The sequence below is a fragment of the Fusarium fujikuroi genome, chromosome FFUJ_chr01 (genome assembly GCF_900079805.1).
Source record: "Fusarium fujikuroi IMI 58289 draft genome, chromosome FFUJ_chr01".
NCBI classification, from domain to species: Eukaryota; Fungi; Ascomycota; class Sordariomycetes; order Hypocreales; family Nectriaceae; genus Fusarium; species Fusarium fujikuroi.
The window spans coordinates 2,302,141-2,324,546 of record NC_036622.1 but is presented as its reverse complement, the minus strand read 5'-3'; the positions used below and the strand labels follow the sequence as shown (position 1 = coordinate 2,324,546).

General features: G+C 48.4%; 7 protein-coding genes; 3 read left to right on the top strand and 4 right to left on the bottom strand.

Annotated features, from left to right (window-relative positions):
- Positions 1-1,289: 1,289 nt before the first annotated feature.
- On the top strand, positions 1,290-3,990 carry FFUJ_01391 (probable GFA1-glucosamine--fructose-6-phosphate transaminase; the record flags this gene model as incomplete). XM_023579251.1 has 4 exons in its annotated part: positions 1,290-1,294; positions 1,539-1,609; positions 1,819-2,050; positions 2,199-3,990. 4 exons carry the CDS (start codon positions 1,290-1,292, stop codon positions 3,988-3,990), a joined length of 2,100 nt encoding a protein of 699 aa, XP_023425492.1.
- Positions 3,991-4,768: 778 nt separating this feature from the next.
- Positions 4,769-5,665, bottom strand: FFUJ_01392 (probable PRE4-20S proteasome subunit (beta7); the record flags this gene model as incomplete). XM_023579240.1 has 3 exons in its annotated part: positions 4,769-5,376; positions 5,425-5,572; positions 5,636-5,665. The coding sequence occupies 3 exons, from the start codon at positions 5,663-5,665 to the stop codon at positions 4,769-4,771; spliced, it is 786 nt and encodes a 261-aa protein (XP_023424171.1).
- A 639-nt stretch (positions 5,666-6,304) lies between these two features.
- FFUJ_14410 (uncharacterized protein) lies at positions 6,305-7,291 on the top strand (the record flags this gene model as incomplete). XM_023579229.1 has 2 exons in its annotated part: positions 6,305-6,838; positions 6,893-7,291. 2 exons carry the CDS (start codon positions 6,305-6,307, stop codon positions 7,289-7,291), a joined length of 933 nt encoding a protein of 310 aa, XP_023424170.1.
- Positions 7,292-7,841: 550 nt separating this feature from the next.
- Positions 7,842-9,197, bottom strand: FFUJ_01393 (uncharacterized protein; the record flags this gene model as incomplete). The annotated part of the gene is made up of 1 exon (XM_023579216.1): positions 7,842-9,197. One exon carries the CDS (start codon positions 9,195-9,197, stop codon positions 7,842-7,844), a length of 1,356 nt encoding a protein of 451 aa, XP_023424169.1.
- A 678-nt stretch (positions 9,198-9,875) lies between these two features.
- Positions 9,876-11,064, top strand: FFUJ_01394 (related to C-3 sterol dehydrogenase (C-4 decarboxylase); the record flags this gene model as incomplete). XM_023579205.1 has 2 exons in its annotated part: positions 9,876-10,355; positions 10,417-11,064. 2 exons carry the CDS (start codon positions 9,876-9,878, stop codon positions 11,062-11,064), a joined length of 1,128 nt encoding a protein of 375 aa, XP_023424168.1.
- A 1,208-nt stretch (positions 11,065-12,272) lies between these two features.
- Positions 12,273-15,909, bottom strand: FFUJ_01395 (related to GTPase-activating protein of the rho/rac family (LRG1 protein); the record flags this gene model as incomplete). XM_023579194.1 has 4 exons in its annotated part: positions 12,273-12,719; positions 12,771-14,713; positions 14,769-15,465; positions 15,532-15,909. 4 exons carry the CDS (start codon positions 15,907-15,909, stop codon positions 12,273-12,275), a joined length of 3,465 nt encoding a protein of 1,154 aa, XP_023424167.1.
- Positions 15,910-20,752: 4,843 nt separating this feature from the next.
- FFUJ_01396 (related to mitochondrial integral membrane protein) lies at positions 20,753-22,406 on the bottom strand (the record flags this gene model as incomplete). XM_023579183.1 has 2 exons in its annotated part: positions 20,753-21,919; positions 21,978-22,406. The coding sequence occupies 2 exons, from the start codon at positions 22,404-22,406 to the stop codon at positions 20,753-20,755; spliced, it is 1,596 nt and encodes a 531-aa protein (XP_023424166.1).

Here is a 22,406-nt window from a genome sequence, read left to right as displayed (position 1 = left end):
AAATAGTGATCGATATTCTTAGATATGTAGGGTACCTACCTTAGGTAGTTGTTATAGATTATTACGAGTATGAGCGTAAGGCATTGGAAAGCAAACCAGAAGCGGACCAGACTATGAAGCCCTGGTGTGGTTTTTGGTCTTGGACCCTTATGCAACCATTAGCCACGGCTGACAATGGCTTCCATTCTGTTCCAGCTAACGTCTCAACAGCCGCGAGCTACTGCCACGTCCACGATAACAGATGCTGTGTAACAAGGCTCAATTGGTCATCTGTTGGTTCAGCTGTATGATGATGGCCAGTCCTCAACTGTACCTTGGACCAAGGTAAAGTAGGTACTTACCTTGGTCAACTCAAAACGCCTGATGGTGGTGTATCCCTGAACCATCTCAAACTGCGAACCGCCCCTCACAGTTCAGGGTCAGTTGCTATGGAGGAGGCGGTTGTTATCGATACCTATGTATGAGGTGTGTTCTGTAGGCATTCTCATGATATTACTCTACATATTGCCGCTCCCTTGTCTTGCCCACTTCCCGTCAGTTCGTTCGTTCCTCAACCTCTGTAAATAGACCAGCGAGCAGATAAAAATAATACCTACAAGCCAGACCAGACCAAACCAAAAACATGGGAATCTCTCACCCCCTGTCTGGGCCCTGTCGAAAATACCCCCGCTACTGTCATCCTCAACCCCACTCTGCCCACTCTGCCCACCAAGACCGCAAGCTGCCTGCATGCATGTAGAGCAAAAGCGAATGTGAGAGAGCCCCGACCTTGCTGAGTTGCATGTCACTTTTGAGTGATAACCATACCGGAGTATACCTACCTACCACCTAGACTAAGCATTACCTAGAGAGAGCTTAGGTACCTTACCTACCTAGCCTCCATGCTCACCTCACTGAGGGTGCGGGCCAGAGACTCCACACCATGAGAAGCTGGGACCATCTTCTACGGAGACCGCTCTGCCCGCCTTTGTCCTTTCGCCTTCACCCAATGTTGTAAGGCGAGTTACCTTAAGTTGACTGACTGACTTGCTGGAGCTCAAACGACTACATATACAACCATCTCCTCCTCCCTCCTCACCTTTCTTGTTCTGCTCTTCTCTCCTCTTTCTCCTCCCTCATCTACACCTTATTGCTTCTTGATACCCCGTCCTCAAAACTCTTCCGCCTGTTTCCTCTCTCTCATTCTCCCCCACACATATCCGCTCGCTATCGGCTCTGCTCTACTCTCACCGACCGTCTCTTAACGAACCCATTGTCCACGTTTTTCCATCGCAAAGAGCTCAGTCAACATGTGGTAAGGAAGCTTCCTCTTCCTCGTCGCCGTCACCGCCTTTGTTACCGCCCAGCCTTTTCGCCTGCCCCGCCAGCCACCGAGCTTCCACCGATTCTTTGCTTGCGACTGACGCAGGCTAAGATGGGATGGATGTTTATGGTTCAAGGCGATGGACGGGAGAGAAACGCTGGGCCCCCCAAAGAAAGAAGGAGTCCGGCGGCTCAATTGGTGGAATACAATAACAATAGCTAACCATTACGATCAGTGGTATTTTCGGATACATCAACTACCTGGTGGAGAAGGACCGCAAGTTCATCCTCGACACTCTTGTCAACGGTCAGTAATTGCTTATCCCATGCTCATGTTGACAAGCACAAGCACGAGCACAAGCACAAGCATAAATCATGGACTGTGCCCATGGTTTCCCCCTCCTCAGCTGCCCCTCACCACCCCTTTCATCAGCCATGCCCCGCCCCGCCATGCACTGGTGAGACGTGGGATCAGCGCCTAGATTCGTGTTGCTGACACAGCCTTTTGCAAAACAGGTCTGTCCCGTCTCGAGTACCGTGGATATGACTCTGCTGGTCTAGCCATCGACGGCGACAAGAAGAAGGAGGTTCTCGCTTTCAAGGAGGTTGGCAAGGTCGCCAAGCTCCGAAAGCTCATTGACGAGTCCGACCTCGACCTCGAGAAGATCTTTGATTCACATGCCGGTATTGCCCACACCCGATGGGCTACTCACGGTCCTCCTTCCACCACCAACTGCCACCCCCACCGGTACGTTTGAGAAAATCCGAAATTCCCTTCCCAATCCGATGACTTGACTCTCGATCTTTGCTGTTCCATTTTGAGGATGCGAAGATCAGTTCTGAATCGGGAGAGTGATTTTGAACACGGTGTGCTAACTACAAACCCCTGAATGCAGATCTGACGTCAACTGGGAGTTCACCGTTGTCCACAATGGTATCATCACCAACTACAAGGAGTTGAAGACTCTTCTCCAGGCAAAGGGCTTCAAGTTCGAGACTGAGACCGACACTGAGTGCATTGCAAAGCTCACCAAGTACATCCACGACCAGCACCCCTCCATTGGCTTCACCGACCTTGCCAAGGCCGTCATCCAGGAGCTCGAAGGTGCTTATGGCCTTCTCATCAAGTCCGTCCACTACCCCCATGAAGTCATCGCCGCCCGAAAGGGTTCTCCTCTCGTCATCGGTGTCAAGACCGAGCGTCGCATGAAGGTCGACTTTGTCGATGTTGAATATTCTGATGAGAACGCTGCCCTCCCCGCCGAGGCTGCTTCCCAGAATGTTGCCATCAAGAAGAACGACCTTCTGTCTCCTGACGCTGGCCTTCTCGGTGCCGCCGACAAGTCTCTTCTCCACCGATCTCAGTCTCGTGCTTTCATGACTGATGATGGCATGCCCATGCCCACTGAGTTCTTCCTCTCCTCTGACCCTTCGGCCATTGTCGAGCACACCAAGAAGGTCATGTACCTCGAGGACGACGACATTGCCCACATCCACGAGGGCTCCCTCAACATCCACCGCCTCAAGAAGGCTGATGGCAGCTCCAACGTCCGAACCATCCAGACCCTTGAGCTCGAGCTCCAGGAGATCATGAAGGGCAAATTCGACCACTTCATGCAAAAGGAGATTTTCGAGCAGCCCGAGTCGGTCGTCAACACCATGCGTGGTCGTCTCGACATTGCCAACAAGACCGTCACCCTTGGCGGTCTCCGCTCTTACATCTCTACCATTCGCCGATGCCGCCGCATCATCTTCATTGCCTGCGGTACTTCTTACCACTCTTGCATGGCTGTTCGTGGTGTCTTTGAGGAGCTTGCTGAGATCCCCATCGCCGTTGAGCTGGCTTCCGATTTCCTCGACCGACAGGCCCCTGTCTTCCGTGACGACACCTGCGTCTTCGTCTCTCAGTCTGGTGAGACTGCCGACTCTCTCATGGCTCTCCGCTACTGCTTGGAGCGTGGTGCCCTGACTGTCGGTATTGTTAACGTTGTCGGCTCCTCAATCTCTCTCCTCACCCACTGTGGTGTCCACATTAACGCCGGTCCCGAGATCGGTGTCGCCTCTACCAAGGCCTACACCTCTCAGTTCATCGCCATGGTCATGTTTGCTCTGTCCCTGAGCGAGGACCGTGCTTCCAAGAAAGCTCGCCGCGAGGAGATCATGGAGGGTCTCTCCAACGTCTCTGCCCAGATCAAGTCCATCCTCGAGCTTGACTCCTCCATCAAGAAGCTTTGCGAGAACTTCAAGAACCAGAAGTCTCTCCTCCTCCTCGGCCGTGGCAGCCAGTTCTCCACTGCCCTTGAGGGTGCCCTCAAGATTAAGGAAATCTCCTACCTTCACTGTGAAGCCGTCATGTCCGGTGAGCTGAAGCACGGTGTCCTGGCTCTGGTTGACGAGAACCTCCCCATTATCATGATCCTCACCCGTGATGATCTGTTCAAGAAGTCACTCAACGCCTATCAGCAGGTTATTGCTCGCGGTGGTAAGCCCATCGTTATCTGCAACCCCTCTGATGAGGAGTTCAAGTCTTCTGAAGCCGAGAAGATCGAGATCCCCAAGACGGTCGACGTTCTCCAAGGTCTCCTCAACGTTATCCCTCTCCAGCTCATTGCCTACTGGCTTGCCGTTCTTGAGGGTCTCAACGTTGATTTCCCTCGTAACCTGGCCAAATCGGTCACTGTCGAGTAAACTCGTTACTGTGTTTTGACTGATGGTCGATGTACAGTATGAGTTTGGCGGCTGCTTGGGTTCCTCTTTGCTACTGGCAAGAGGCTTATGATGAAATTTGGAGTTGGGTTTTGGACTGCACCGATAGGCTTGCAAATGAACATGTTGGTCAAGCATTTTGTGTTTTGTCTACCTGGATAGTATGGAACTAAGTGTTTGGCAAAAATAAATGAATAAATGGGAGGCCAGGGACCAGGCTGGTCGTGGTCAGTATTAGATGGTAACCCTCGAGAAGAGGCTGAATAGGCACGTTGGCTTATTTACGATACATTAGTTCTAGGCAACGTAATCACGAATAGCAAGTCTTGCAAATTGAATATAAATTTGACATCTCGGAATCAGGAATGCTGCTGCTCTGCATTTGACCATGCAACGAACTGAACCATCGTTTGCCGCATAACTCGAGGTTCCAATTTCAGAAATGCAAAGTACAGATATTGAAACATACTCTCGAATGATGAGACGTGATGCGTTCTTACAACTCTATTATGTCCCCTGTCTTGAGCTGTTCCCCAGGCTATTGGATGAGAGGGAGAGGAAGGATTTTCATCGGTGGCTTATGGAAGTTCACTGCATATGGCCAAGTATCATTATCATCATGATTGTTCCAGCTGAATCTCTTCCAAAGTAGCAGCAATCAAGCCGTCTTGGCTTGCATCTTGTGCAACCTCACTAGTTGATTAAAAATGTGACTGGCTTTCTTCACTCGGTCCTCCAATTTCAACACTTGCCACGGGATTTAGACAGTTTGAGTACCATATCCGCGAATTCTCTCAGCAAAGGCCCAGCTCTGAGCCTCGAGCTGCAGACCATCGGTAAGCTCCACTCCTTCCTTTGTGACTACAGCCATCGAGTAAGAGTCCAAACTGCGAGCGTCGCGATAGTATAGAACCTTCATGCATTCCTTGATGATCTTGATAGCCTCCTCCTTCTCCAAGTTCTGGGCGGCCTCCTCGTCGGGAACATGACGACGCATGATAGGCTGGGCTAGCATGGAACCGAAGCCCGTAGCCAGACTAGGGGCACTGTAGGTACTGCCGAGTAAGTCGGCAGCGGCAAGGAATGGCTTGTCATCGTCGTCTAGACCAGCAACAAGGAGATGGTTCCACAAGGGGTCGAACTTGGAGCGTCGGCGGTAAAGCAGCTTAGCGAGGTAGCGGTGGAGGTTTGCGGCGTTGAGGCGGGGAGCGTCGGGGGATGTGTAGGCCTCGTCGAGGGAGAGGTCGATGAGATGGCGGTCGAGATATTGCATATCGGAAATGTCGCCGCTGAAGCCAACGACCGAGGACTCGGCGAAGGAGCGGAGTCGCTTGACATCGGTGAATCGGGCCAGAGAGCCGTATGACGCTGGGAGGGATTAGCTTCTATTCAGGTATCGGCGCTGATACAACCGACCTAGGTTATCAGCAGCCATGACAACTCCATCCTTGAACTTGACGGCGATGACGGAGGTACCAGTGACAATGGGCTGCTGGGTGTTTTGCTTGGGACCATTATCGGTCATGAAAGAGGCATCGTAGGCACCGTAAACATCGTCTCTAGGCTATTGGAGGTCAGTTTATTGTAATTGGTCATGCTTCAAGTTGTAGTATATGGAAGCACATACACGACCCCAAGCTTGCGGACGGTGATCCATGGTCTATGCGGTCGAATGAATTGGGAAGTGAGAAATGTCGCAGGTGTTCGTTACTCTGGTGTGAGGAAATAAGACCGTCGGTATTTGCAGAGCACAGATGTGGTCGCCTTCAGTGTTGATGAGTAAGTGATGTAGTTGAAAGAGCTAGGTAATGTTCATTAGTCCAGCCTTGCTTGACTTGATCTCACTCACTGTCGCGTCCAACGGCAGCCTGCGACCAGCAGATGAGGTGAATGTGGAGGGGCGTTACATAAGCCAACTTTTGGGGTGGTGATTGGTAGGACCTGCAAGCTGCAGGAGCTGTAGCTCGTGAAGTTGAGAGTACTTAGCGTACTAGCTATAACGCATGCGGTTGAAACGTACCGCTACCAAGGGAGCTCTCGCATGAAGTTGAGCCCACTCTCGCACCTGCCCACCTGCCCACCTTCCATGGCCGGCACTGGAATTAGAAACTGCCCGCCCGCAAAGCGCAAAACATGAGGTAGGCACTGTCTACCTTGGGTCAACACCATCAGCCTCATCTCGACTAGACCAATTCCTCACCGTACACAAACTCAGCCTTGCAGTCAATCGTCGCCGCCACTGTAAATCACTTCGCTCAGATCAATTCTCTTCAACTCAACCGTAACAAATACCAAAATGCTCACTTCCGTGGGCCGGGCCGCCGTCCGTCGCGTTCAGACAGCCCGCCTTTCTGCTTCCGCTCCCTCAGACGCTCAATTGCTCTGCCGCCAGTCGGCCATACAGACTGCACTCCCCATTCGAAGCTTCACCGTCTCAGCATGGTCCCCCTCTCCTGCCTCCGGCGATAAGAAGGCCGCCAAGAAGACGACGACCACTACCACGAAGAAGGCTACCCTCACCACCAAATCCAAGTCTAAGGCGACTGATAGCAAGGCCAAGTCCCAGACCAAGGCGAAGCCCAAACCCAAGGCTGCTGCGCCAAAGCCTAAGAAGGTCAAGAAGGAGGTTGATCCGGAGAAGGCCAAGAAGCTTGAAATCCGGGAGCTTAAGAAATGGGCGCTCAAAGACAAGCTGGCTATGCTTCCGGCCAACACTTGGGTACTTTTTGCGTCGGAGAACAAAGGAAACCTCTCAGGAACTGGTGGAATCACCCAGCAGATGACTGAGCTGTCCGAGAAGTTCCGTCAACTGACCGAATCCGAGCATGAAGTGCGTCACGCCCTTTCCCCCTCCCTTTACTGAATGAGCTAACACGAAGTTTAGGACTTCCATCGCAGAGCCGTTGCCAACCGCCAGAAGAACTTAGCGACTTATAAAGCTTGGGTTGAGACTCACGAGCCGGCGCGCATTTACGTAGCTAACAAAGCCCGCCGCCGCCTCTCTTTCCTAACTGGCAAGCCTTACAAGCCAATCTCAGATGAGCGTCTGCCCCTGCGCCCTTCAGGCTCTTATTCCCTTTACCTTGTCGACAACTGGAACAAAAGCCATGCTGAGACTAGCCAGACCAAGTTCAAAGAAATCAGCGAGTCCTGGAAGGACGTGAACCCTACTGAGAAGGCCCTATATGAGCAGCGCGCCGCTGACGAATCTGTCAAGTACAAGGCCGAGATTGAGAAGCTTGATGCGCGCGCAAAGGTCATCCAGGAAACTGGACTTGCCTAGGGAACCGAATATGAAGGGCTGCCACTTAGATTAGAGAGAAATTCTATGTACAAAGGACTGTTTCGTGAGCGATCGCTGTTGTGCAAGTATAGGAATTCAATGTGTTTATGATCTATTTATGGTATGGTATTGATCATAAAGGGCTGGGGTTCAAGGGAATGGTAACGGGGACTTTGTCTGGTCTGGCTTTTGTCTACTTTTGTTCTTGTTTGTGTTTGTACTGGATCGTGTAGGGTACGACGACCCTGGTTAAGACATGGCATAACCCAGACTCAGCTGAGCTGGCAGTCACTTGGGAATAGTTGATAATCAAAGGCTCGTGTAACCCGCGTTTTGTCTATCTATGCCGCCTTATAATGTCGAAGGACCAAGCTTTGCAGCTCTATCTAGTTGCGATGATTGATGACAACCTATACCTATACCAAAGAAGGAGAAGAAGAAGAAGAAAGAACCGACAAACGCCTCGCTTATGATGCGAATATTCCTGTCATCCCAGGACGCCAAGTCGCGTTTAATATCCAAACTGAAATATGGTGCGAGCACATCCGACTTATCCCTGCTTCTCATAAGGCGGGATTTCCAGAGCAACTTCACCATCTGCTCCATACCACTTCGCGCCACTTGTCTTGACCTGTCTTGCACTTGCAAGGTACAAGAGCAAGTAAGTATGTTTCGCGACGTGGCCCCAGCAATATAAGCGTATCCAGTCGTTGGTTTTGTCTCTACGGCACCAGGTTCCCCAACCCGCCAAACCACTCTTGAGATAATTAGCGAGGAAAACCCAAGTGTCAAACCGGACATCTGGGTCCCAGCCACTGCAGTTGATAAGCCAGTATCCTCGTTCGAAGGCTTCGATATCGCGTTTTATCGTCGGACGATATCTCGACGACAGATCGCGGGCGAGTTTCGCGAGCTTCTCAGATATCAAATCTGCAGGATCAATGTCGTCAACTCCCACGGGTGGCGATGGTGGCCGGATTTCCAAGCTACTGCTGACTTGGTCTCCCTGCGAGTTTCTCGCTGACAGAGCTGGCCCTGTATCGCTAGAGCTTCTGACTAGATCACCATGCTCCAAGTGCCCAATCTTGGACCGTTTTGATAGTGGGAGTTCCGACCCTGCACGAGGCGATAGAGCTGGCGAGTGGCTGCTAACCACGCTGCCAGAAATATGAGTGATATCTGGGGCTAAATGATCGAAGGCTATCACCTCTGTATTCGCCGAGGGTATGGGAACCTCTGCTGCTTTGTCTGCTTGTGGCGTTGTAGGTACGATATTTGTGATCTCAGGGGCCTCGAGAGGCCAAGTTTCTTCTTGACTGTGAGGTGGCAGGGAAGAGGGGATTTCGACACTGTGTCCAAACTCTGGTACCTGAGGACGCTTCCTAAGCGCAGTCGGTGACGAATATGGTTCCTGCGATGACTGAGTTCTTCGGACGTAGCTCTGTAGTATACGTGACGGTGAAACGTCCAAGAGCGCAGCATCTGGCATGGGATACGAGTCACTGATTTGACTCGCAGGTGCACACCATGAGTTGATTGACCCGGAACCAGTATGGTCTGATGAGGGGATGGCACCCGGAGCCAATGCCTCACGCCGTAGACATGGTGATGATCGATTGTCTATGGCTCCGTCGAAACTTAGATCTTGTGATGTGATCTCGAATGATGGTCCAAACGAAGTTGTTACCCTGGTCTGACTTGGCGATGGCGCCCCTTGATATCTTTCTGGCACACGCTGTTGTTCCTCAACTATTTGCGACTCTATCACAGGCAGTTGTGTGCGCCTGTGAGGCTCAAAGGCTAGATAAGCTTGGGCAAGTTGCCGATATGAAACATCATCGGTAGACCGACTTGGTGCTGTGATGTGGACAAGAATCTCTACCCCGTCCGAGCTGTTCCTTGCCATAGTTTGAATGCCAGTAAAGCATATCGACTGCTTCTCGCACAAAAACGCTGTTTCCCAAGAGAAGAGGAGTAACCGTGCTGAAGAGAAGAAAAAAAATGTTGTCCCCAAGGTCGATATTGGATGTTGTTTATATCCGAAGGGGTCCAAAATAGCAAGTAAAAGAGAGCACAAGCCAGGTGAGACAAGGGTGAAGGTATATGGAATGAGGTTGTAGGCGGGCAAAAAGAGAACAAGAAATAAGAAGAGTGGTTGTGGTATTCCCAAGAAATTAGGAAAGGCGAGAGAGTAAAGAGAGGGAGAGGAGAAGTGAAGTCTCGTGACACACGATATCGATTCACGCCGTAGACGTACAGAGGTAACTTACCTAGTTGATGAAGCCGCTGAAGATTTAAGGAGCTGGTCCACTGATTGGTTGCTACAGTAGGCATATAAAGTTGTGGAGGTGCTACAAACCCCACCATATTCCCATTAGCCTAAGATGTCAGCCACACAGAAGGGACCCTGCTCTCACCACCAAATTAGCTCTATCCCTACAGTGGCCGTACCCCAGGATATCATCAAGAGACTCTCGCTCTGGCTTGCCCTTCACACCTCCTCGACTCCTACTGCTACCGCACTCTCACGACATACGCAGGCAGAGCAGAGCAGACACACACACACACATACACACCACCGACGATGGCCGAAAAGATAAAATCTAGAGGTCCTCTTGGAAGAGTTGTCGTCATTGGCGGCAATGGCTTTCTAGGCCATCACATCGTCAACCAGGCCCTTGAGCAATGGACGACCACTGCCACTATCGGCGTCGACCTACGATGTGAACGCAATCGCAATCCCAAGGCCGAGTACCGAGAATGCGACATCACCGACCCCGAGAGGCTTCTCTCTCTATTCGAGGAGCTCAAGCCCGACGTTGTCATCCACACAGCTTCTCCTGTCGCTGTCAACCCCAATATCGGTCATGATGTGTTCAAGAAGGTCAACGTCGACGGTACACAGGCTGTTGTCGATGCCTGCCAAAAGACGGGCGTCAAGGTTCTTGTGTACACAAGCTCTGCCAGTGTCATCAGCGACAACGTTACTGATCTGCTCAACGCTGACGAGAGGTGGCCTTTGATTCGTGGGGAGGCGCAGACTGAGTATTATTCAGAGACCAAGGTTTGCTCACGCCACATTCAGGTCGTCCCAGGCTGTCTCGCTAACAAGGTATTGCCCCAAGGCACAAGCAGAGGAGATCGTTCTCAAGGCCAACCGCCAGGAGGGCTGCAAGCTTCTCACGACTTCCATCCGTCCCGCCGGTATCTTTGGCGAAGGCGACGTCCAGACTCTCGCGGGCATTCTCAACGCCTACAAGCGCGGCAAGCACACGATCCAAGTCGGCGCCAACGAGAACCTCTTCGACTTCACCTATGTCGGCAACGTCGCCCATGCCCACCTCCTCGCTGCACAGCTCCTACTCGCCACCGCTGCCTCTCCCACTATCCCCCTTGATCACGAGCGTGTCGACGGCGAGGCTTTCTTCATCACAAACGACACACCTGTGTACTTCTGGGACTTTGCCCGTGCTATCTGGCGTGCCGCCGGCTATGATAAGGGTACAGAGGGCAATTGGGGTCTCAACCGTGAGGTCGGCATCGCCATCGGCTATGTCAGTGAGGTTCTCGCCAACATTCTCGGAAAGACACCCACACTCACTCGCAAGTCTATCATTATGAGCTGCATGACCCGCTACTACAACATCAACAAGGCCAAACGTGCTCTGCGCTACCAGCCTGTCTGGTCTCTGAAGGAGGGCATCGATCGTGGCGTGAACTGGTTCCTCGAGCAGGACAAGGCGGCTGCTGCCGCTGCCGCTGCCAAGGCGTAATCTTGCTAGTAATGAGAGAAACGAATAAGAGGGGGGTTCCCTATCTAAAGGAAAGGAGAGACGCGGATGTGGTGCAAAAAAAAAAAAACTCATATCCGGCCACGAACAGTATATTTTGGCCTAAATATTCAATCTGTGATATCTTTAATTATATATCGTTTAGTCTACAAATGATTCAGCTTCAAGTACATTTTTAATCTCGCTCGCACAACAAGACACCCGAGAGTGACATGATTTAAGTAGCCGAACCTTCAATTGGAATATAGTCTCTTGTAAATATCGGCACCATATCCCATGATTTGAACAAAACAATTGTAGTTGTATCCAAGCAGGTAAAGACTAAGGTCCAGTCATTCAGTCGTAAGTATCCAAATGGAACATGATCTATTGTTCCTATCTCGCTTGCCGTCACTTACATGCGTGACCAAGATCCCATCTGATCCCAGAATGAAGCCAACATAAACTAAGGTAGTTTGCATCCTCACATCTGACCCAGCACACACGCATGCACTTTTCTTTTGCACGAGGAGTCAATGACCCCCTTCATCCTGATCTCGCCTCGCTTCGCCTTGCTTTGCCCGCACTCAACACTCCAATGGGAATCAACCCGCTAACATGGTTTACTCCATCCAACTCAGGTATAGAAGAAGATAGAAAGAGAACTGAATATAGTAAAAAAAAAACAACGTAACAACACCCTTTCTTTGAGCCCCTTTTTGTTTCGTAAGAAAAAAGGTATAGACCTCCCCATCTTCCCCTGCTCGAAGAACAAACACTAGACCTCAGAGAAGATGGGATTCGCAGACATGTATCTCTCATGCCATTTAGGTGGCGGGAGCTTGAAGAGAACATGGCATGAAGTTGAGAGTCGAGAAGGGAATAGTAATAGGAGCGAGATCATCTCAGCGTCCCAGAAGAAAGAAGAAAACTACCAGGTTTGTCGTGTCGTGTGGTGTAGAAAACGATGAATGCCAAGGGTTTTGTGATTGGTAAAATGCTTGTTTCCGGTTTGTTCGACAGTTATATGCTCTGATATAGCATATATAAGCCTGAGGAAGAAGCGAAGAGGAACGCCGTCGACTATGCAAATAACTCTCTACTCCCAAATCATACCTCCTGAACTGCATGTAGAATAACGAAACGAAGCTTGACGCCGGGCGTTTCCGGGCCCAGCTGTAATCAAGAATATCATTGTAAAAAGACAAGTATCATGAGTTGCCGGACACACCAAGTCCGCTGCCTTGACGTCCCATACCAGAGTTACGCCATTCTCGCCTCTTGCTGTGCTCGGCGCTATCGAGCTGACTGTCCGACTGGTTGAACTGGTTGACCCCATAAGGCGAAGCATTGCCCAGATCGTTTCGTCCTCGGAATCGCGCCGGGGGAGTTCCATGCCCATTGTTGGGGTTAGGCATTGAAGGGTCTTGTATCGTGCGAACAGTGGCTTCACCCTGCCAAACTGCTGGGTCAGTTTCTACTCGCCGAGCTGGTGGTCGGGTGGAGTTATCCTGACGGTTGTAGACCTCGTTTACATCAGCAATAGAAATCTGTCCCCGTCGATCTTGGAAACGCTTCAGAATGTCCTTTGTCGTGAGGTCTCCGCTGTTGGTAAAGATATAAGGGTCGTTCATGAGACCAAGGATCTCATCAGGAACCTAGAAAAGGTCAACATAATGGTCACAACCCTAAAGAATGCCGATTCTTACCTGGCACATTTCCTCGATATGTGTGATCATCATTTCCACGGCATCAATAACATACATAGCCTCGCTATCTAAAGCAGGTGCCCTGTTGGGGTTTGTTAGGATATTGGGCGCAATGACGGTGGCAAGATTTCTCGTATCCATCTTAGAACCAAGGTCTTCATCCAGCTGGTGGAACGTTCCAGCCCACTTCAGGAAACTGAACAGAATCTCAAGACAGTCTCGGTGGCTCTTTGGTAGGAGACAGCAGGTCAAGTGCAGGCACCGCTTTCTCTTCTCAGGGTCCGAAATCTTGGCTGCACTGATCCATAGCCTGTATAGCTTGTGAGTCATCAGCGGATCTGGTAGATCGCGCAAGTAGCGTTTGAGAAGCGCAGCAAGCTGAACGACGGGCTGTTCCATAAAGTTGACAACGTCACAACCCTCAGCGTTGATGGTATCCACCAGGCCTTGCTGCTTCTTGATGTTGCCATTCTTTCGGAACACGCCCTCAACCGAGAGATCCATCTTACGCATCGACGATACAATGTCATCAATAACAGCTGGGATTCGGAGCGTGCCCGGACCAACACCGTCTGTCGATTCCGCACCATCCCTTTCTATGATGATCTCGAGAGGTACACCGAACACCCCTTTTTTCTTGACGTTCTTGCTCTTATCATTCTTGAAGGCTTTTCCGATATTCTTCCAGAAAGTCGCCTGTTTACGCGACTCAATGAAGCTCAGTAGTTCTTCCAGTGAGAATTCTTGCTCAATCATGGGCTGCATGGTGAGAACAGCAAGATGGCGGACGTTAAAGTACTCGAGACCAGAGAGTTCAGAGAAAAACCTTCGTCCAATTCGCTCTTGCACCGTTTCGGTGCGCTCTCGTTCGGCTGACTGCGTCCGCAGATGACCCTGGTTTGAAGAAGATGCATCTAGCGATCGATCTTGAAAAGGCTGTGGTGCTTTCTGCTGCAGATCTCGGGACTGCTCGACAGCAACTATCCTCGAGATATCATCCAAAGTGATACCATCATTTTGTCCAAACATGATGTCGGTCGAGCCTTGTGCACCATGGCCCTGCCCAGCATCACCAGACGAGCCTGGGCGAGGGCCCTTTCCATCAGTGTCCATCACTCGAGAGCTTCGGGCTTGTCGAGCACTAGACGACAGGTGCCTATCCAGTCGCGTACTGCGTAGCCTGCGTACATCATTAAGAGTGTTCTCATAAGACGACTCTCGTTTGCTGCCACCGGGTCCACGTGACTGTGAGTCTCCTCCTCTTGACCTCGGGTCACTTCCCTGGCCATCGCCTGTACCATACCCGTTATTATCTGTGTCATCTTTGGATCGAGGGAGAGTTCCATTAGCTTTAAGAATATCCAACAGCCGAGCCAATGCGACTCGAAGTAGAAAAACATATTGCTGTAGTTTCGACACGTGCTCGAGTGGTAAAGCATTGGCTCCAGCACAGTTGGTGCAGTATATCTTTCGATCCAATGCGTTGAGGCAAGCCTCTTGTAACGATCGTCCAACCTCACGCCCGCACCTCGTGCACTTAACACAGTTCAGGTGCCACCTCAGGTCGCCATTCTTGGCACACTCGTCCTCGACAGACCTGTGGCAAAGGGAGCAGTGGTCAGAATCGTTGGCAGAGAGCTTTCCGCCGCTTGCGGTCACCGACAGCTGACCGTCATCGTTCTTTACTGCGTCAAGGTCGCTCAAATCGTCTAGGAACTGGTACAGGCCGGTAGAGGCGCTGGCTTCGCGCTCGAGACGGAGGGCACCTTGAAGGCAGATTCGAATTAGAAGTTTGAGATAATGGGCAAGACCTGTGACGAGGGACAGCAGCTCTTGTGTGACACCGAGTTTGTGAGTAGCGTTGTCTTGTGTTTTGGAAAGTAGAGAGAAGAAGGAGACAATCTTTTTGCATAATAGTTTGGCTTCTCGGCCGTATGACATCCCTAAGCAGAAAGTCAGATCTCGTGCATCTCCCGTTCAAATTTGCATAGACTGTACCTTTTTCGTTCAAGCCCACCATAGTCTCATCTAAGCGATCTGCTGACTGGAACAAGATCTCAACATGCCAGATAAAGCGCTTTGCAACAAAAACACCCTCAACATATGAGCCATTGCTAACATGAAGCAGCATGTCAGAAATGCAAGCAGCAGAGGACTCTTCGAAGGTCGACAGTACGCTCCATATACGGAACACCTTCTCTTCCATGCGCTCTTCCTCGACACGGATAAGATCTCTGCCCGCAGCATCGTCCGAACTTTCCAACGCAGGTCGCGCGTCCGTGGGTTGCGCTAACCGCACATTCCAGAATTTGTGAATCATGTAGCACTCGGGGTGCCAGTGCTGGTTTTGTCCATTTCTGAAGATCTCGACGAACTGCTTTAGAATGGCTGTCTGGCAGCCATTGCACTGCTGCGCAAACTGTGTGGAATAATGATAATGGCAGTAGACGTTTCCGTCATGTTCATAATAGCTATCCTGAGCGCCGAATATTGTTGAACATAATGAGCAAGTAAAATGATCGACGTGGTACTTTCGATCTAGGGCCGTGATATAGGAGCCGCGGAGCGCTCCCCCGCACTGGTAGCAAAGGAGGCCAAGTCGACGAAAGTAATCGGTTTCGCACAAAGGATATTGTCCCCGGCCATTTTCGTCTTCGGCAGGGAAGAATTTTGAGGCTACTATCTCCCCGCAATCCTATTAGTCAAAGATTAGTATCTGGCCGTGATCGAGGAGAACAGGGCCGGCCTGGGGGGTTCGCACCTGGCACTTGAAGCAATCAAGATGGAATGTTCCATCAAGAGCTCGCACAAACTGACCCGTCAAGGGCTCACCACACGCCTGGCACGTCCTCGTCTGGCCACTGGCGGATCTTCCACTTCGACCTCGCGATCTGTTCCGCTCAGCACTTTTGCGGGGCGGCTGGTCCTCAGCCCATCCTGGGGGGTTCGGTGTACCTGGGGCGGATGCGGGTGGCCGCGGTCGATAGCTACCGTTGTCGGGTGTGCGAGTTCTGTATATTTGACCACCGTTCTGCCAGTTTGAATCGGCATGCGGGGGCATGTCCTGGGCGTGATAATCGTGGGAGTGTTCGCCATGGCCATGCTCGCCGAGCATGGCGTCGTCGTAGCTCGACGCCATCGTGAAAGCAATGCAGGATGTCGCTATAACACAATTCCCCCTCCTCGCTCCAAACCAGTCAAGCACGAATGGCCTATCGAGACCAAATTTCCAGCAAAGGTCGGCAGGCGTTTGCAGCGGTCGGCATCAGCACCGGCTGAGAGGAAAGCAACGACGGCAGAAACACTGGCTCGATCAGGACCAATTGGCAAAGTCGGGCGACTAATTGAACACGGTGAGATGCTGTATCGTTCGTGGGATAGGAAAGATCGAGCACTATCTGGTGTTCGCGTGACAGTCAAGCAATAAGCCCACACAGGTTCGGACTGGGATGATGAAAGGCGGCAGGAGGAGCAAGTCGGTGGCAGCGAAGAAGCGATGCAGTGTGGTGCGGCACAAGACAACCAAGACCCGATCGACCTAGCCTAGTTGTACCTTAAGTGAGGCTGGAGCAGGCACTGCACAGTACCTAGACAGTAAGGCTGAAGCGGAGAAGGGGAAAAAAAGAGACAATGGAAGAAGATGCGATCGATACAAGCGCGGCGCAGCGCGTCTGCGGCAGTGTGGGATGAAGGAGCGTGGGAGATAAAAGTCGAAGCCTGTCGTGAGAGTATAAGGTAAGGTATGTAAAGTGAGAGAGGTATGGATACGGTGTATGGAGTAGAGTATGGAGGTAGTAGCAGGAGGCGCCTGGCGGTAGGGGAGCTGAGGGCAGTTGTGGTGCTGGTGGTGGAGAGCCCAGGGCCCAAGGATGGGTACCTAGCCACTTACGGATAGAGAAGAGGTACCTCCAGCATGTGCTGCAATAGGGGATTAGAGGTCAGATACTTTTAGATTGAAGCACTCGACCTGGACATTCAGCACCTTACTCTGCTACCTTACACATTTACTGGTAGGAGCAAAGGTCGGGTACCAGTGGAGGCAACCTTGGCGGGGGGGCTATTGGTACAGTGCCTAGATGAGACTGGGCGGCAGATTCAACGCCAGATCAGCTCCAAATAAGGGACGGGGCTAACTACAAATGGTCTCAGGAGGGACAGACTGAGCACTAGTGCCTGGGCGACCGGATAGCAGCATCAGCTACGGTCCAACAGATACCTACTAAGTCATAAGGTGGACTTGAGATTCGAGCACATGAGAAGATGAGAGAAAGATTTGGTTCATAGACCCAGTTAAAGAAGAAAAAAAAGTACATCGAGTCAATGACAACCGCCAATGCGTGCAGTGCGTGCGTGCGTGCAGCAAACCAAACCAATACAAGGGACCGTTGCCTTATGCAGATGCTGGGCTTGACACAGTCCAACGAACGAAATGTGAGATGCTGGTGGGGATGAAGTCCAGGTGGGCCCTGTTTGTATTAGGGGCATTTGAATACATCGAAATATTAATTTACTGCAATTTCCAGGCGATGAGGATCCACGTCTGAATCCGAGGAACATGAGATTTAGTGAGATCCATTCACACCAGAATAAAAATAAACGGTGAATCCATTGTTTCGAATCTTGCTTCCACCCTTCACTCGTTTAGGTGGAGGTGTACATACATAGATGCTCCCTCCTAACAGACATGCATATCTCCGCCAGCACAGCCCTCGAAGGATTGATATTAGGTAGGTATTAGGCACTTTTCCTATATAGTAAGATATCTCAGGGCTGTTCATAGTGTTTCTGCTTCGAGGTCTACAGTTTCCCCTCTCTTAACCGCTGGATGTTTCTCAGACAAGAAGAAGAAAAGGAAAAAGAAAAAGAAAAAGGAGGAGGGGCCAGAAACGACAATTCCATATCATCAGCAAATATTAGGGTCCTTCCACAAGGATGTCACTCAAGCAACTTCGTGTGTGTCGTTCTCAATATGGAGTCAGAAATTAGAGTACATGCCTCACTTCTCAACTAGGTACAGCACAGTACCGATCCTTGACTCAAAAGTGACAAGACTGAACCCATGCTTATCCACTGGACGTTGCTGGGAATGTTTCCGCCTGAAGTCAGCCTGAGCCTCTAACTGGGAGCTGCAGCACTAGGTAGGTGAATGGTCAAAGCTGGCCCTGCCTGGGCAATGGACATAGCATGGCTCACGGCTTATTACTTCATGTATTAGTCTTTTCAGCAAATAGCACTAACGTCGGATACGGGGAAACCGGCCACCCCCAGAAACCGGCCACCTGCTTTTCAACCTAACCACCTAATTTATAATATCTTAATTAATTTATAACTCTATCAATTTTAATTATATAGACTTATAAATAGTATTAATTAATTTAAAATAATAAAATTTATTAAAAAAGATATATATACTACTCTTTAAATAGTTTTAAAAGGAGTTTCTATAAATAAAGCTATAATAGCTTATAGTATAAACTATTTAATACTCTAAGCCTATATTAAAGGGGCTATAATACTAAAAGAAGCTTATAAACTTAAATAAAAGCTTTTAGCTATTTAAGAAAGAAGTTTAAGAGATTAAATTATAGTTTAAGTTAACTTAAGATATTTTATATTATATTAATAGATTTAATACTTTATAAGCTAGATTATAATATATAATAGCTTTCTAGAAGGCATTAAAAAATATTAATTAAAGGCTTTTCTAAATAGAAATAAAGAAGTAAAGACTTTATTTAGTAAATATATAGATTTTAAGAGGTTTAATAGAGCTTTTACTAAATTTATTAAGGCCTTCTTTATATTATTATTAATACTTACAGTTTAAATAGTTAAGTAAAAAAATAAATATAATATTAATAAAGTTAAAATAATAAAAGGGATAGAATTAAATAATTTATTTTTTAAGTTAAAAGATAAGAAGTTAATACTTATTTATTAGCCTAATTTAAGGTCTTAAATTATAATCCTTAAGTATATTTTAATAATAGAAAAGGTTTTAAGACCTTTAGTAATCTTTAAAGGGAAAATAGTTTAATAATAGTATTTTCTAGAGAATTTAAACTTCCTAAAAGCCTAAAAATTTACTAGCAGCAAGAAAGGCTAAATAAATAACTATATAATACTTATTTAACTTAAAATAGTATTTATTTTATTAATAAAGCCTAAAAACCTAAAAGAACTTTATCTTTTTATCCTTAATAGTTATAAAAGTTATATAACTAAAGACTTTTTATTTAAGTATTATAATAATAATATATTTATACTTTTCCTTTTAGTATATTCTTTTTATATCCTTTAGCTATTAGATATTATAGTCTTTAGACTATTAAAGAGGGTATATAGGAAATTCCTTTTAGATCTTACTTTTATAGCTAATTTAAGCTATATTAGTAAAATTACCTTCTTATATATTTATAATAAAGCTTAAAAAGAAGCTATTATAAAATTAAATGCCTTAACTAGCTAGAAAGTAATTAGACTGTAGCCAGTTAATTTAATAAAGGTCTTAATAAATTTAATAGTTACTTAAACTCTTAAAATACTAGCTTTTATTATTATAGCTATTTTTTTAGTAAAAGGAAAGAATTCCTATCTTTTAATAATGCCCTAATTATCTATATAGCTTTATTAAGTCCTTTAAGCTATTTTAAGTATTATCTTTAATAACTTGGCTATTAGGCTACTTTTCTATAAGATTAGCAGTTAATTAGATAGTTATAACTTCCTTATTAAATACTAAAAAAGAGAAATTATAATAATACAGTTAGAATAAGAAAAATATCTATTAAAAAAGAGGAAAAAAGTTATATATAATAAAAATGCTAAGTTTATAAAGGTTTTAGCAATTTTAAAGGCTTATAAATAAATATAAAAAGTATTATAATTAAAAAGAATATTAAAATATATATAAAGAATAAAATTTAAAGATCTTTATATTTAATTTTATTTAAATATTTATTAATATAAATTTTATTTAATTAGAAAAATGTAATAATAGTTAATTAATTATATTTCTAATAATATCTTATTTTTGGTGTTTTATGGAGAGTGGCCGGTTTCTGGGGGTGGCCGGTTTCCCCGTATCTGACGTTACCTTGTTTCTCACCACTCGAGGGACGGTGAGTGTATGAGGTCATTCCAATCCCCAGATTCCCCCTTCAAGCCTGGAAAACGAAACAGGCTAACTATCAGCAGAGAGACATGAGAGGGAGAGGAGATTTACCGTCTCACTAGAGGATCGAGGAAAGCACAGTCAGATTTCTTCTTTCAACAGTACGCTACTGCAAATAACCTTGCCGTGTTGGAAATTGCTATGATGAAGATCTCATCACGTGTAGGTGTGGAGGATTAGGGGGGGCCACGTCCAAGAAACGCCAACACAAGCCATGCACTAGACAACTGTACAGAGAATGTGAAGTCGAATAAGAGGACTGTATGTTATGGAGGTGGATGAATATTATGGCAATCGCCTTAATAGTGTGTAGCATCGGTATCTGGAGATTGAGGCCAGTGTCAAAGCGACAAACGGGAATGCTGTGACGCAAGCAATACCTATAAATCAAACACTCTTGCTATGTCATCTTGCTTGCCGGCCTTTGGCTTCACTTTATGTGTTGCTAGACTGGTATTTTGATAGAGAAATAAATTAAATTATACGTATACATGCTGTTGCTAATTGCCAGTAACAACAAAACATAATGAAGCCATACTATGTAAACACATTCTCGTCGTTTCAAGGTGTGCATCAGAAAAGCCAAGCCGCGCATTGCTGATGCTCATGCACACATACACACAGGCAATCCGATCCTTGAAAAATGCTCCACAAGTTTCCCGTTAACCCCCAGTCCCATGAGCATCATGTCAACCCTTGCATCATCCTCGAGGTCTCCAAATACTGATAGTCAAGGCACGTGCAGGCTCGGCTGTGAGTGTAACATCTGAATGAGATTTCAAACATTATCATCAAGCATTTAACATTCTCAAGCATGCACTAGCTCCTTGAGTCTCTTCTCAATCTTCTGTCGACCCTCAAGAGTCCTCCAAACCTCATGGGGTGCTCCATCGACGATGTCCCAGTTCTTGAGGTTCTTGGTCAACTTGGTCAGGTCTCTCTGTTTCTTCTCCCATGTATGGCTATCCTTGATGTGCTTGCCGGAGCTAATAACAACAAGCGGCGTATCCTTGTCCTGGATCTGACGGCTGGTCAGCGCATCTCGCCGAGTGAACGAACCGGCGACCAGACTCTCCTGCAGTTTGGCAAAGATGAACTTGCCATTCTGCTGGGCCGATCGTCCGTACACTCGGTCGCGGCTCGTTCGTCCGCGGAAGATGGCACCGGGGATTCGGTCCAGGCCGAGCGGGGAGATAACGCCCCAGAGCCAGAGAAAGAATCCTCGACCGGGTGATGCAACGTCGCCGAGAAGATCCTCATGTAGGGGATCGACAAGGAGCAGACCTTTGATGTGATCTCCGTGGCGGGCTGAGAAGACTCTTGAATAAATCGATCCGATTCCGGCACTTGCGAGGATCCATGGTCCGCTCTCGCCAGCACCAGCCAGTGCCTCACCGAGGGTATCAACCACGAAGCCTGCTGATGATGGAGAGGGTGCGTTATCTGACCACCCGTAGCCAGGTCGATCAGCGAAGCAGTATCGTGAAATGGAACCATTCTTGACGGCATTGTCCGCAAAGCTCCAGAAGTCGTATTCTACGGTTCGTTCGCCGGCTTCGAACAATACGGTGGGGAGATTGTTGCCCTTGGAGTCGGTCTTGTTACCGTGGCAGTAAACATGGATGCGATATTTGCCGTTATCAACCGGATACAGCTTTCCTGGGTGTGACACGCCGGCGTCGAGGGCTCGCAGTATAATGGACAAAGTGATGAGGAACACAGCCACTGACATGATGGCGTAGGCGACCGTTGAAATCATGACCTCGGACCATTCAAACAGGGTTCGTCTCGTCTCGGCCCGCCCTGTCAAGCGTTCCTCTTCTTCAGCCTTGCCCCATTTGACAGTTCGATCAACCACCAGAGTCCAAAGACTAGTGAGTAGTGCCCAGATGACGGTGGCAGCACCGACCCAGCCCTCTTCATATCGAGTCTTTTGAACGGACAGGATGAGAACCATGTCGAGGAGGATAACGCCCTATCTGTAGTGTGAGTAAGCATGGCCAAATGCAGTAGTGTCAGTTGTGCAGACTTACGGAGATGAAGATGGCAAGAATCCTGACAGATTTGGATGGCACCTCGAAGAAAAGGAGTGTGAAGATGAGATTCGCAAGTGTCCACGTCGCGAATCCGAAGGCAAACCAAGGGCTGCCACGAGTTCCAATGCCAGGGGGCGTCACAAAAGTAGAGACAAGAAGCAGAATCCACCAAACAAGCGTTATCAGGGTAAAAGCAATTGTCAAGTATCGCAAGGCTCGGATGCTCCAGAGGTTATAGGGCGAGACTGCGGGATCATCGGGGGCAAGTAGGCCAGGCTGAGTTGAGTTGACGCGGTTCGGGAGCAGACGAGTGTGCTCATCTGGCACAGCCTGTTCACCCTCCTCGGGGTCGTTGATACGAGCAGATCCATTTGTACCGTTTGGCCTGTCTTCGATTGAGTCTTTTGGGGATGAGAATAGAGGCAT